The sequence below is a fragment of the Drosophila mojavensis genome, unplaced genomic scaffold, assembly GCF_018153725.1.
Source record: "Drosophila mojavensis isolate 15081-1352.22 unplaced genomic scaffold, ASM1815372v1 contig_122, whole genome shotgun sequence".
In the NCBI taxonomy this organism is placed as follows: domain Eukaryota; kingdom Metazoa; phylum Arthropoda; class Insecta; order Diptera; family Drosophilidae; genus Drosophila; species Drosophila mojavensis.
The window spans coordinates 57,235-73,399 of record NW_025318652.1 but is presented as its reverse complement, the minus strand read 5'-3'; the positions used below and the strand labels follow the sequence as shown (position 1 = coordinate 73,399).

Sequence of the window (16,165 nt, the reverse complement as noted above, 5' to 3'; positions counted from 1 at the left end):
GTCTACAGATCTAACAATTGAAGGTAGGCTGACGAATATAGCTAACTAAGAATAAGATATGCGATCTATGTACTTCTCTTTCTGTCCTTTCCTTATTCTCTTACTTTATATGTTTCGCTCTTTATCTTTCTCGTTAATTTTCTTGTTCTCGGTCTCTCCTTGTTCATTTCCCATTATCTCTCTGCAGTATTTGTTCATCATCATCTCTATTTCTCTCTATATCTCTGGTTTATCTATCTAGCTGTCGATCTAGTTTAACTATTTAAGCTTCTCTCTATGTCTCTTTCATTCTCTCTCTCTCTCTCTCTATTTCCTCTCTCTCTCCCTCTTCCGCCCTCTCTCTCTCTCCTCTTTCTCTTTCTGGATATCTGTCTCACTTGCCATCTCCCTCCCTCCCTAGATCTTTACTTTGCTTGTACATCTTGACTCTACTGAAAATAATATCCTGAAACATATATATAATTCAATTTAAGCCAGCATCCACCTTCTGTCACAGCTATAATCCGTTGGCAAAGAGATTTGTTGTCTTTCCGCAAATATTTCAAGGCAATTTCTATTGCGCTTGAGCACGCACGACTTGCTCTGTTTTGTGTTTGGGTTTGGGTTTGGGTTTCTCCGACTTAAACCTGTCTAATTAATCTCAAATAAACTCACACATGTGCGAGAGATGTGCCTGTCTGTGTGCGCCTATTAATTACGATAATTGCGTGGCTGGCCTAGTTTTCGGGCCGGGACCCGAAAGACTTGGAGCTTGTTTTATGAGCTCGATGATGGCTTTAAGAATTTGAAAGGCTCTGGCACAAGTCCAGGGCCCCATATTTGAGCCGTAATATTTTCCTTTTTTCTCTTGACTCTAATTACATTTCACTTTAGTGCCGATAAAAATGTGCAGCCAAGTTGGCCAAGCTTGCCCAAAATGGAACAATCAAAGCGCAGCAGCAGCAGGAGCAGCAGGAGCAGCAGCTGCCAGAACTGTTGGAGACGAGGTCGAGGCTCGGGTCCAACTTTGGCAACATGTCTTGTGTGCCGCATAATTACCCGACTTCCGTCTGGTAGAGGAGGGGGAGAATGAGGGCAAGCTTGAATATAATACTCCCAGCTTTTATTATGCTGCCTTCATTGGCTTATTGTTCCTTGGGATTTTCTTCTGCTGCCACTGCTGCTGCTTAGTTCTTGGTCGTTTGCTGGGATTTTGCAAATTTTGCAATTAGCTTAATTTGCTTTTTATTGGCGCACCACAATTATCAGCTGTTGGCTTTTTGTGCAAAATCTGTTCCAGTTTTTGCAACACGCCCGCACACATACACACACACACACACACACATTCAGCGAAACAGAGGAAGAGAGAGCGAAAAACCACTGCCCCAGAGACCAAATGGTCTGCAATGCAGCTGCCTTGTATCCGTCTCAGTATCTGTATATCTGTGTCTCTGCATCTGTGCTGCTCGGGCGCTTTGCTTAGAAATGATCAAATTAAAAGTTAATGTGTTGGCTGGCTATTGCGGAGCATAAAACAAATGCTTTTGGATTTCCATCTAATGGAAAATCTTATGTAGCTTAAGCAATGAAAATGGATTTTGGCTTTCGACTTTCGCTCTCTCTACGGCCATTTGGCAACCGGGCCCCGTAAATTTCGATGCACTTCTCAAAATTGTTAACTGAAAACCATGGAGTTTATTTTAAAATTTCTTTTAATTGTAATTTGCAACACGTGAAAATCCACCCAACAACTTTTTCGTCCATATAATTAAAGTAGGAAAATTAAAAGTATAAGTAGCCATAAGATAGAAGACCGCAAATCCTGCGCCCATACTCAGGCCAGCCCGGGAAGGGACAGACAAATGATATGGCGTCTCAGGCAGCCCAACAGTCTGCGGTCCCACAAACAAATGACTCCACTTACCCAAAGCAGAGCTTATGCCACTCATTTATTTTGAAATCATTGTGTTTGTTTATCATTAGGCGGGGCCCCAATTGTGGGTCTAGACCCAAGAGAACAACCCTGAGCCGGCCCAATGAAAAGGCAACACTTTTTACCTTCCGCCTGCAATGGGAAGCTGTGTGCTCCATGTAGCATCAACTGGTTTATGGCGCACAGTTTGATGCTCATTAAGGTTAAGTCGGAGCGAAACAACCCTTGAAGCGGCCACCACTTGGAGCCAGCTTTGGCACCCACTCGACGTCAAGGAACCACCCGAATATACCAGGGAAAAACGGAAACAAAAACGAAAATCAAGCAACGCCGAAAAATAATAAAAAGCTGGAAAAATGTGCAACATTAAAAGTTGAGCAACTTGTTTACGCGACAGTTGTGGCTGTGTTTCATTCCCTCGTTCCATCTCAAAGAAAACCCAACCTGCTCCGCCAGCCCTCACTCTCTCTCTCTCTCTCTCTCTCTCTCTCTCTCTCTCTCTCTCTCTCTCTATCTCTCTCTCTCTCTCTCTCGGTCTATCGTTCCCATTCTAAACACACACGAAAATTTGCAGCATACATTGCGGCATTTATAGTCTACGAAATGAGTGGCTCGTTTTGTTCGGCGCCTGTCTGACTCGTTAAGCTGTATTCCTTAGCTGTATTCCTTAGCTGATTTTGCCATTTGCTGTGCTCTTTCATAAATTATGAATTATGCCCTTTCACAGCTTTGTGCTATGTGGTTTCTGCCCCCAGCCCCAGCCCCAGCCCCAGCCCAATTCACTGGCGCATTTGTCGTCATCGATATTGATGCTTGGGCCGACAAAAGTTTTTAGCTTTCTTGATATTGGGTTAACCTTTTGCTGCCTCCGGGTCATAGGACCCAAAAGAAACTTTGCCCAATCAGTTGCGATGCTGAAGGTTATTGTGTTAGATAATTTCTATGTTTCTGTTGTCTTACAGTCGGGCGCTTACAAACAGCTTAGATTAATGCGATAAGCAGCGAAGTATGCGCTGAGGCAATATGAAATGAAATATTATACAAATAAGTTGCATGAATTGCGACATTTTCAATTAAACGAAATTCTCGCAAGAGAATGGTGAATACTTTTAATCTGTGTCATAATTGACTAACTTTTTCGGTTCATTTTTGGCTTTCACTCCTAATTGGTTGACTTGTGTTGCTCTGCATAGAAATGTTTGTTAAGACATAATAAATGGGAGAACGGAAACAGAAATTGTTGTCAGCTAATACAAACAAGCACAAAGTAAGTTCAAATCGGAAGTGTTTTTTTTTTTTTTTTTTTGTATTAACAGCCATCGTTAAAGTATTATTATTTCTTGTGGATTATCTAAGCATTCTACTTTTAGTTTCTTTTAGTGAGTTTCCTTAAAAAAAAAAAAATAATGAAATAATGCAAATATCATATGCTGTTGTTCTTAGTTTCAGAAATTTGAGAGTACTGATAGGAAGTCCCATAAATATTACAAATCCCATCTATGATTCTTCGGCCACGCTGCACACCATAAAAGTTAAAGACTTCCTTGGTCGTGTACCCACAAGGAGAGCCATAGGTGAACCCACAGAAACTACCACGCTCGATTAGCATGGCAAATTGACCCAAATTGAAACGTGAATCATCGGATCAACGAGATGAGAAGCAAAAGAAATTTAAGTAGTTTTCAGACTTGCTCGTTACGTCCGATGTCCAAGTCCCATGTCCGACGCTCGATGTCCAGGCATCCCAGACATCGCAGACGTCCTTCCAGGTCATAGCTGCTGGCATTCATTGTAGTGCCAATTAGCCCAACAAGCAGATGAATCGTGACACATTCGAGAATCCTTTTAGCTGGAACATCCTTTCGCTTTAGACTTTGTTATTTCTGCTTCAACTGTGGCGCTGTATTTTCTTTCAATTCTTTTTTTCCTGTTCTGCTTTTTACGGTTACTGCGAGACATAACATAATTCATATGGAACAAACAGGATAACAGACGCCCAGGTTTTTCGGGTGAGTCCTTCGCCGCATTGTTGCCTGTTGTTGTTGTTTACTCAAGTTTAGTGTTAAAAATATGAGCCAAAGCAAACATAAAGCAAGGCTGCCTGCTGCGTCGCCTACCTAAACATACTATAAATTACAAGCGGGCTGCCATAAACACACACACACACACACATACACCGGGAGACACATAGGTATACACTCGTACACACACTCGAACGTACATCCTGTTGAAACAATGACAAGGGCTGGGGGTAGGTAGCCGAGGCGTATGGAAACAATAGACACGTTTCTTGAGGCTTCTGCGTGTTGCTTCCTTCCGTGCGTCCTTCCTTCCTGAATGCACAGTGGGAACCAGGAACGGCTCCGACACGAGGACCAGCAGCCTGCTTGTTAATCCGTTGCCCAAACCCAACCTCCCTTCTCGCTCCTCCTGGCTGCTGTTTGCTTTACAGCTTACGCTTTTAATGCCCGCTTCTTCGACATATGTAAAGCGTGCAGAGGCCATTGCTCAAAACGTTCCTTTCTTCGGCTGTGAATGTGCCTTTTGACTGCTCATCTGAGGCACGCTCCTTCGTCTTTGAGGCACTGCGACTCAATGTGTGTATGGCAATGGCACTGCACTTGCCTTTGGCCACAGTCACAAATGTTTGCCCACGTCTTAAGCTCACGTAATTAGCTGCAGCATTACAAAGCAAACGCTGTCTGCTTAAAGTGCCTTTAAGGACCCCACCAAGTGGTTCTCTACTATGAAGGAATTCCAAATACTATGGCTTGTACTATCCTATGGAAATGGAAAGAAAATCCCGTACTTTCTATTTGTTATTCTCAAATTTCTTCAAAGAAAGAGAACTTTAATTTAATCTCTGCTCCACTCGAAATGTAAAACTTTCGTATAGAGATGTAATTAAAATACAATGCTGAGTTCATAATTACTTAAGCGTTTCACCTTCTTGGGGTTCCTACATTTTATTTGGGTCTGCCATTTGGAGTAAGTCATTCAAGGTCCGATTTCCATTGTTATTCGACTGACTCATAAGCAGCGGCTGGGTCTAAGGTTGAACTTGTCTAATGCAATTGTTTTCGTTCTTATTGTTGCTCTAGTTCTTGTTGTTGTGCTCATTTCAAGAGCTAATTGTTCTTGTTAATGTTTTTGCTTGAAATTAAAAAAAAAAAAAAAATCTTCGTATAAAGAATTGAAATAAACAGCAGGAGGTGAATCGGCGGAGGGGCAAAGACATTCGTGCATTGTCCGCAAAAGGGTCAAAAACTGTGCTTATTTTTGTTCATTCTTCTTTGCACTCATTTCGCTTTGTGTGTATGCTTTGTTTGTGTATTTTCTTCCCATTTTTATGTTGTTTTGTTGCTGGCATTTTGTTTATTGTGTTTAGACTTTGTTTTCGAGTATATATATTTTACTGCAGCCGCTTTTGGCTTTTTCTACCAGTTTCCAGTGGTCATTCTCTCCCGCTCTCTCATTGTCTCTCTCACTCCCCCAGTGTGTGTGTGTATTTTTTTTATGTCTTTTACTGTGCACAGTTAGACGCTCATTAAAACTCTTGGCTCTTAGCAGATTTCATTGTTTTTAATGAAACTGACAGTAGTCGCTGCTCTTGTTGTTGTTGCTTATTTTTCCGCTCGTTTTGCATTGCACCCGCATTGTCCTTTCGTCTATGGGTGTGTGTATATGTGCGCCTTGTCTCTGGTTTGTAGATAACGCGCCATTTATTCTCTTCTGGCCATTCGCTTAAGCCAATTTAAGTTGGCTAAAATAAATTAGCTGTGTTTTACTTTTAATGAGTGCAAACACAAGCACAAATAAAAAAGAATCAAAAAAAGAAATCACTTTAAGCTAAATGCTAAGAACAAATTACGCTTAATTAATAAATAATCATGACATGGGGCTTTTCTTCATTAATATTATGGCTATTGATGTTCTAGCTACCCAAAATTGAATACGAATGTGGGAAATCCGGGGTTCAATTCCCCGTCGGGGAGAATATATTATATATTATTTTATTCCTCTTTAATTTTTAAGAAAAAAATATTTACAATATTTTATAAGCAAGTTATATGTTTTCTATTTTGACTCCACCTAAAATTTCAAATTGCATTTCTATAGCATACTTTCAGGGATACAAATAAATTATTTACATATATATTTATTTTATCAAATAATCATTAACTAATCATCTACATTCTGGATTGTTCTTCAATAAAAAAAAAAAAAAAAAAAAAAAAACTCGGTTAAAAAAATGAGGACCATCGGTCTTTCATCTCCCCGACGGGGAATTGAACCCCGGTCTCCCGCGTGACAGGCGGGGATACTAACCACTATACTATCGAGGATGTTGCTACTATTCTGCCAAATTGCGTTCTTGTACTCGATCACACAACGAAACACAACAGGGTTGAATGACGCTCACTTGATGTTTTATTTATCGCCCACAGTTTATAAAAAGGTAGTTATTGTGTTAATACATAACTTTTTAGATCTAATGTATGAAATTAATTGGAGTAAAAAGATATATGTTGTAAAAATTAACACAGAAGTATATTAACAATCCTCCCCGGCGGGGAATTGAACCCCGGTCTCCCGCGTGACAGGCGGGGATACTAACCACTATACTACCGAGGATCTTGTTCTCGGGTTGACAAATCGTAAATTCTAAATTATTCCGTTTTTATTCTAACTTCATCATATAGAAAGTGCATGTGTGACTGACAAAAATTATAGCGATGCTCATGTAATTATTTGTGTTTATAGTATTTATAATATGTGCTTCCTTAAAGCTTTCAAAGTGTTGTAAAAGAAAAAAATATTGTCACTCAGAGCTAAGAGAGCGGTTTATGTCCACTGTGTAGCCCCAATTTGGCTCTACGGTGTGCAGATTTGGGGAATATGCGCAAAATCAAACTTTAAACGCATACAGGTACTGCAAAATCGTGTATTGCGGCAAATTACAAACTGCCCATGGTATGTGCGCGGCTCAAATCTACATCGAGATCTGAAACTGTTTACTGTGGAGGAACAGATTGGGAGACACACTAGCCGATATAGTGACAGACTGGCTAGACACCGGAGCAGACTAGCGAGAAGATTGCTTCCTGCGAGACCACTAAGGCGATTAAAACGCTTGGGTTTTGCCAAAAATATTAGATAAGTTTAGTTTAAGGATACTTGTAAATATATATGTGTAAGTCCTCCTGAATACATCAGAAGGTTAGGTTCTATATAAATATCTAATTGTGTTGTTAAGGTACTAAACTTGCATTGTACAGATTCAGCGCTTAAAATAAATATACAAAATCAAAAAAAAAAAAAAAAAAACCTTAAAAAATAAAGCAAAATATTCCACACATATCCTCCCCGACGGGGAATTGAACCCCGGTCTCCCGCGTGACAGGCGGGGATACTAACCACTATACTATCGAGGATGTTCGCCGCAGATTGGCAAACTGCCTATTTGTAATCAACCAGTTCTGTTTCTAATGCCGATCTCATCAAATGAAATAACGTTGTGTAGGTTCTGTTCTTCCGGGACTGTTGTTATTTCCGTGCTCATTTACCAAGAGTTAATGAGTTCTGCAACAACAGACATATACACACAAGTATACTCACACACATGCGCACTCTTACAAGCAGTGGGATATCATTTATTTAACTGCTGCGAGCGTTGGCCCAGTTTTCACAAACATGCCACCTACTCCCGCGACCCATCCAGCTCAACTCATACCAGGTCACATTTTGCATTTCGCTGTTTGTTGTTGTTGCTGTTTTTATTTACTGCTGCTGTCGCCTCATTTTTATTGTGCTCTTGTTTTTGTTTGTGTCGTTCTCGCAGTTCATTGATATTCATTTTGTATGTCTCTCAGGCCACGCCCCATGCCAACGACACCCATATGTTGCCCTTATGCAAGCAGTTGCATGGAACTTGTCCTCGTATATACATATACAACTCTGTTGTTGCTGCTGCAGCTGTTGTTGTTGTTGCTTTTAATGCCCTGGTTTTAAGCTTTGCTTCGTTGATTGTTTTTGTTCTTGAATACACTCGATTGCAATGCAATTAATTGGAAAATAATAAAACAAACTTAATCCGATTTACTTAAACGTGTGCTGAACTCAAGCGTATATTTGCATTTCATTATTCTTTATCACGTGGTTCAATTGAGTTTTAATTAATTAATTAATTGTCTAATCAATTAACTAACTTAGAGCGGAAAATCGGGAATAAACTATTTCATACTTTTGGACGGAAGCATATATATAAGATTAGCATATTCGCAATTGAAAGATTGTTGCATACTTTTGGGCTGCTCAATTAAATGGTGAGATATCTGCACTGCTTGGCAACAGTTTGTGGTCAAAATAAATAAAATATTTTTATTTCTTTAAAAGAGAGCCAGTAATAAATAATTTTTCATATTTATCATATAAAGCCTGCTTTCAGATTAATCATATTTAATTCAAAAGTTGCGAGCTTCTCGATGCATGCGTGATTCAACTGTAGCTTAAGGCGCATTTCATGAAAAGGTCAACTTGCGCACACGCACACACACACGCTCACGCACATATGCACGCGAGAGCTCTATTTCCGGTTATATGCAAATGGGTAAATACGCGAAATTCTGCCGTCAGCCTCAGTAAGCGATTCGAGCTTTAAAACGCCGAAATTGTCGACGCCACCAAAATTGGCCCAGCTCCGAGTTTTTCCTCTTTTCCTTTTGTTTTCCATTTTGGGTGCTGTGGCTGTTGTTGTAGGCGCACAAAATGCAAATAGGTTTGCAAACCGGGTAAACGGACGTTCAATCTGCGTTGTCCTTGCCCGGACGCTTTGTTACTGGTCCTTGACATTTTGCGCCTTCACCAACCCGGCGCACATCGTTCATGTCGCCATTCGTCAGCGTTTTAATCGCGTCTGTGCATTTGCTTGGAAAAGTCTAAAATTGAACGCAAGTGATGGCAATTTGTACGCTTCGCCGATGCCAGCGCCCACTGGCCCCACCCACCGGCGCCTTTTTTCGCTGGAACGGGCGTGGTTAGAGGGAAAGGTTGTGCCGAAATTAATATGCGTCGGCTTTGGAACGGGCAAACTTTTTACCCAGGGATTTAACCTATCGCTCGCTCCCTGCTGCTGCCTCGCCCATTGCCATTGGCAGACTTCTGGCTTCAGGCTTCAGGCTTCAAGCTTCATGCTTCAGTGTCGGCTCGTGATTAATGTGGCAAATGCGAACTTATAAATTATTTATTACTATTGTTCGCATTGTTTGCCGAGGCGTGATGCGCGAATCGGTAAAGCATTTAAGCCATATTTTTCAAGTGCTCCCCAACGAACCACTCCACGAATTGGCCAAGTGTCGTGCATTTATGTTTTCATAAATACGTATACTTAATATTCAGCTCACAAAATATATAAATATCAAGTATATAAAGCCCTGTCCTAGAAGTTTTAATTCCATTTCATGTTTTGACTATGATAAGTAAAGTTTATATGTTTCTAAAAATATTCCATGTAAAGCAGCAAGTGGTCCAAGAAATATTTTTAAATATTGATATAGAAATATGCTGCGGGCTTAGTTGACATTGAATTGCTTGGAGGACAATTATTTGTTCCTTCTCTCGATTAAGAATGCAATATAGCTCTATTTGAAGTCGTGCACTAAAAACATTTAGTCAATTAAGTGACAAAGGCGGACAAATTGTCAATTCATTTTCTACCCAATCAGCATTCCAATCTCGATTTTCCTTGCAGCTGCTAAAAAGAAAACAACTGAAGTTTGACTTAATTTTTTTTTATTGCCAAAGTTTCGTAATACGTCCTGCGATTGAAATTTATTTCGCATGCACTTTTAAATCGAACAAAAATAGATTCCTTCCGCCATATTGAAAGCGTGACGGAATGGTTGAATGGCCGATTGCTGGAATACTAAATGAACGAGAGAGAGAGAGAGAGAGAGATAGTGAGTGAGTGAGTCCTCGCTATCGCTTGCTCCCTTTGCCTCTACCCCTCTCACTCACTCTCTATCGCTCTAGTATTGGTGGGCAAAGCAATTGAAAACTTCATCATGGGTACAACAATATTTTTACAACGAAATTGGCACAAAAATGTTGTCCACGAACTTTTCGCTCAGCGTTAGGAAAATGGCCACAACAACAACAACAACAACAACGAAAAAATCCAACTAAACCTGTGAACAAAGTTGTTACTAAAAAATCTAGAAAAAAATTGGGTTTGAGAATAGAAGAAGTTCATCAAGTGCCATGCCCACAAGCCACAACGCCCACTGTCACGAATGAAACTGAATTGATAACATTTTCAGTTTAGCTGCTTTTTACATTATTTTTTTCGTAACTTATTTTTTTGCTTTTATTTTGGTCCTCTTCGGGCCAATTTGTAATCTAAACAACATGGCCTTGGCAGCATGGCCGACCGTTAAATATCCAAATCCTGTCGATAAATCGACGGCAGCAAAATGGGAAAAACAGCGCCAGCAATATGTAAAAATGTCGTTTTAATATTAGCACCATAAACCGCAATCAATGTGAAATAAGAAAAAAAAAAACAAAGCTAGTTGGCTGTGCGCGACTTACAGATACTCTGACTTGAGATTTTTAGAATATATTAAGCGATTTTTGAGTGAAATTTTTTGAATCATATAGCGAAAGCAATGATAGAGCTAAGCTACGCGCGGCTAATAAGCATATGTATCAGAATATTTTGCTTCTAGGGACGACAACAGCGAACAAACGGACCCTGATCGACTTGACTATCAAGCTTAAGCACTAACCATAATACCCCATTTAGCAAATTTCCAAGAGCATCTAAAATGGTGTTGGACCCATAAGCAAAAATGGCAGCTGACGATGGCTGCTGCTGCTGCCTGACGGTTTGGCTGCCTTCAGGTTGCCCAGGACGCCGGATGTGGCAGCTTGTTGATGATAAACTCTTATGACCCACATAGTCAGCGGCAGCAGCCTCCATGGATGTGGCCCAGATGTTGGCTGCATCCGGCGGAAGTTTGCCGCAACACTTAGCCGCCTCCTCCACACACACACACTCACATACGCACACACACACACCGATATAGATACATATTTACCACGCACACAAACACATGACCACAAACACTTTGAAGTTAGTTATAAACGTTTATCGATATTATGGCACAAGCGCCGCCAGCTTGTGTTTGCCGTAGTTTGTTTTGCCCTAGCTTCAAAGTTTTTGGCAGCATCTACACACACACATGCACACACGCACACATGGATTCCACACCCTGACGAAATTTCGCGTGTGCAGACAATGAAATGCAAAACAAATCACGTTGTGAAACTTCAGCAAGAACTCGCGAAAAACGCGTCGATTTATGGGTGTCAAGTGGAAATATTATCACAAGCTACGCTGGGGCCGAGGTATGCTCCTCGAGAGTTGGGGCCGCGTATATTGTGCGGCAGTTAGGTGTCAAAATTGCATGTTTATTGCTTGATTCCTTGACAATTTGGCACAGCAATTTAGATTGCATGAAATATTAGGAGACTTACGACGCTTGAAAGTCGGTTTAGTAATTGCATATATCACAATACATACATCAAAAGGATATAGTGCAAATGTAGTACATATGTACTTGGATATTATTTAAAGGAAACAATTTAAGAATATTTAAAGAAATATCTCACATATTTGCAGTTAACAATCTTGAATTGCCAAATAGATTTTATGTTGGCCTAAGTCAAATTAAATGCAAAATAATTTTACTTCAAGCACCATCAATTCTATAAATATTATTATTTTTTAAATTTTCAAGTGAAAATTGTTTTATAAATATATAAATATGCTTAATACCCTCAATTGGAAATTCATCACTCCATAAAAAAACCAGTAGAGAAAAAAGCAAAATCAGAGGAAAAAAATATATATGTATATATTGTTTTTGGCTCGAAATATATTTCACATCCCATCAACACATTATTCAGAGCATTGCCGTCAAATAATAACATTGTGAAATGCAAAATTTAACACGCACAACTCACTCAAAGAAGTCAGTTCTATAAATGGGCGAGAGCGACGCGGGGTCATTCAAATGCTCTTGCGCCGCATTGCATGTGGAATGACAATTTATATCCGATTTGCAACTGACAAAAAACAGTTGTATATACATGTATATATTTCTATATATATTCAAATATAAGAGCAATTGAATGTGTGTGTGTGTGTGTGTGTGTGTATTCGAATTCATATTCGTCGCCGTGGTATTTTCCCGCCCGGGGTAATTGCATTTTTTTGCCGAATGTCGATAACGATTTATGCAGACTATAACTAGCAGAAGCGTATCAGCAATAGATGGATTGGTAACTGTAAAATGGCCACTTACCCGCCAGCACGGAGGTGGAGTTGTGACGCGGATCGTAGGGGCATACGGCCTGGCCGTTCTTTGTCGCCTCCAGCGTATAGTTGCTCTCGTTGATCACGTACGTGTTGCACATGGGCCGAAACGAGTTGGTGCCGCAGACGAACAGGCGACCTGGCGAGGGCACCACCATGATTCGTATGTAGTTCTGGCAGGCCTCCTAAAAAATGTAAAAAAAAAATGGAAAATCAATTATTAATATTGTTGAATTTCAATTCAATAAATTTTTGAATAAAAATCGCTTGTTATAGCAATTAAATACCTGAGAAATTTCAGATAAATTTTTATAATATTTGTATACATATATATATATATATATATTTTTCTAAGTATTACATTTTTATATTAAATACAAATTTTTATTATATTTATTTATATTTCTATATACTCATATTATATATACTAGTGCATTGGTGATTTATTTTTCCTCCTTTAATGATAATGAAGAAATGGAAAGGGTTTTCAAATAAATATTCTAAGCTCGTCCAGGATAGAAAATATATGTCTATATGGTTCAATACAAAATTCAAATTTCAAGCTTTTTCATACGCATGGACAGACAAATGGACGGACATGGGTACACGAAATCCTTTTACCTGCTATAAACATTTGCATAATAACATTATAGACTGAATTCCCATTTTGGGCTCTACGTAGAACAGCTGCAACGCAAACTCAGAATGCGCCTCATTCGCATATATAAATCTAAAGTATCTCATGAGAAGATGGCATAAATATATTTGATTAGAATGCATATTAGACTTCAATGCAGAACATTCACTTTCCACTTGGAGGAAAGTTACCATTTATTTTAGCGTCAGCTCCAAGATCTGCATTAATTAATAATTTATATTTCCACTTGTAAGAGTAAAACATTAATTTGCTAAAATTTGAACAATGAAAATGGCTTGTTTTTCCCAGCCGTTTGCCTGCAGTAATTTGTTAAGCTGGAAAGTGGAAAAAGAAAAGCCAGAAAGTATTTATTATGCACAGGCGAACGAGCTGTTGCTCAAACATGCTCTGCACTAATATCAAATGGGAAATGGAAAATGGTGTATGGCAAATGGAAAACAGCAGTGCAAATGCCAAATGAAGAAGATGTGCATCAGGCACTAGCATATGCATATGCTCATCAAAAACTTGCATTTCCGTTTGCCATTTGGCCTGAATATGCCCATCAGCTCGGCACTTTTAGCCTAACGAGGCCAAAACAGATCCGGCAGCAGCACCCGTCGATGTGTGTGTGTGTGTAAGTGTGCTTGTTTTGCATAAATGTTTTGCAAATTGAAATATTTAATGCGTAACAAATACATTTAAGCGACTTTCGGTGCCGTGGGGCAGGCGAACTAACTAACTTGCAACTCAATAAATATTAAAAGGCAATGCCAGCGTTTGCCGAGCACCTGCAAAATACGCATACGCAGCGTGTGCCCGGCGTGGGTTCGGGATAGGGCCTGGCCCGCAAAACTATGCTAAACTTTTGCACAGCTGTGGAAAAGAGCCACGCCCCCTCTCCCTTCACTCTGGCGCAGCGCCGGAAGTGCACTGTACTGTAACATGACAAATCATTTGCAATTTTCCCCCGTTGCAGCAACTCAACAAGCGCAACAAGGGCAACATTTTCCATTTGCCCTCGCCTGTCTCTGCCAGCCTCTGTTAAAATATTTAAGCATTTTGTTTGTTTGCCTACTAATTCTCACAATTTTCCAGCGCACATGTCGTTTTTGTCGTATATCTAAATATATTTGGGGTTGCCCTTCCTCTGTCCTTCTCTCTCTTCTCCCTCGCTCTCTCTCTATATATCTGCCGCCTCTGTCTCTGTTGGTTTTAGTTCTTGCAATTTATGTTGCCCACACGCACAGCCGCAACATTTGCATTGTTCTGATTGTATCTCGGCACCGCCGAACTATCCACCATTGCATAGAGCTAACCGCGTTTTCCGTTTTGGCTTTTACCTGGAAAATTGCGGCCAATAATGTGAAGAATTGCGCATGGAAATGAAAATGCTGGCGGAAATTACACCTCGCTGCAAATTCAAAGGATCCAATAGCATTTTATATTATTACAAATAACAAGTCGAGCAAGAGAGCAGGATGATTAAATACCCTTGGAGGTGAGGCGTAAAGAACTGATCAAATATCGGTATGTAAATTTAATTATTTTTAATTTTTATATGTGTAATATACACTTTTGCATACTCTCTCATGTAAACTAAATGCAAATTATTATATAATACTGTGCTGCAAGATCATGTAGTAATAGAAACAGATCATGAATATATTTGTGTACATATATACATATAAAGTAAGTATATGTATATATATATTCGCCGAGTACTTTCTTCAAGGACTTACAGACTCTCACCTATTCTTTTACCTATTTAATTAATATATACATTTAGTACATCATGCGCTTCCATTCACAATTCATAAGAAAATTATATTATTACTGAAACACTTGGCCTTTTCATAAAAAAAAAGAACTTCACTGGAAATATATATATTCTAAAAGCATTAACGAACTTAATCTTCTTAGACTCTCGCCTTTTTCAAAAAAAAAAAAATTTAGCTAGGGTGACATTGCTTTCGAGTCTTTTCAATAAATAATTCAATACACAAGTTTTAGCTGGAAATGGTTTTTAAAATTGAATTTATATTTAATATTAATTTTTAGAAACTATAATTTATTTAATAAAACTTTGTTTATATAAGTAATATAAACATATTATCATTCTGAATACGAATGCCACAGAAATTTATGGGTTTTCATTAATTTGAAATAAATTTGGAGTTTGAGTTTTAGTTTCAGTTATATTATTATCAAAATTGGTTATCGCACATATAAAATGAAAATATTTTCCTTATTTCTATTTTATTTATTTATTTTTTTTTTTTTTTTTGTGCAGTTCATACTGCCTCTGATGTGAACGCGTGCCCAGCTGTGCATTTATTATCTAATTTTGTGAAATTCTCTCAACTAGTTTCATAAATTTCGCAGCGCCTTGGGAAATTGTTGGCAATGGGTAAAATGGACAGCATATTCCATTTCATTTTGTTTATTGTTTTAAATATTTAAACTGTTTGCATTGCTGCTTTGGGAAGTTGTTGGTGCTGGTGTTGTTGCTATGGCTGTGGTTGCCTTTACTATTGTTGTTGTTGGTGTTGCTTAGTTTGCGGTTTGTTGTTGCCTGGCTGTTAGTTATCTATGTGCTTAGTTGTTGCTGTTGCCTGCCTGCCGCCTGCCTGCCGCATTTGAGCATAAATTTAAATAAATTAACAAAACACATTTTACAACAATTACACAGGCATGCGGATAGAATGTGGGACAGCTGAGCTGGATTGGGTTGGGCTGGATGTTTTTATGGGTGGCTCTTTCGGCGGGCTTTGTCACTTCTACTTTTGTTGTACTTTACATTATTGCCGTTGTAATTAACACGAACATACAGGAGACAACTATACATAAAAGCGACTATTTCAATGCTTGCCATACGAGTTGAACGCAATTAAGCGGAAAATTTATGAATTTTCTGCTTTGCGAATTATGGCTGCCGTTTATTGTTTTTATTTATTTATTTATATATATATATATATTTTTTTTTTTTCAAATCTGTACGTTGGGCATAGTTGATGCTTAGAGCACTTCAGTTGGCGTAGAATGTTAAACAGAATTTATAATTGATTTTTCAGCTCTTTGAAGTGAAGTTTTTTTCTCTCTTTTGCTTGGAAAATAATTATTTATATTAATATGGGAAAATAGAAATCGCATATAGATGATAGTGAAATGTAAGAGCAAAGATATTTATGAACCGTCATGGTATTGTATTTTACAATATATACCTCCATTAATTTGT

At 38.8% G+C, this 16,165-nt stretch overlaps 1 protein-coding gene and 3 non-coding genes across 4 annotated transcripts in view; all 4 read right to left on the bottom strand.

Annotated features, from left to right (window-relative positions):
* LOC6577758 (semaphorin-1A) overlaps nt 1-16,165 on the bottom strand; it is a 66,270-nt gene that overhangs the window by 24,961 nt on the left and 25,144 nt on the right. The window contains 1 exon segment of the mRNA XM_044010610.1: nt 12,280-12,475. Within this exon segment, the coding sequence (XP_043866545.1) occupies nt 12,280-12,475 (196 nt within the window).
* Nucleotides 6,187-6,258, bottom strand: Trnad-guc. Its single transcript has one exon. It is a non-coding gene; the product is annotated as a tRNA-Asp (tRNA).
* Nucleotides 6,476-6,547, bottom strand: Trnad-guc. The gene has a single exon. It is a non-coding gene; the product is annotated as a tRNA-Asp (tRNA).
* Trnad-guc lies at nt 7,276-7,347 on the bottom strand. Its single transcript has one exon. It is a non-coding gene; the product is annotated as a tRNA-Asp (tRNA).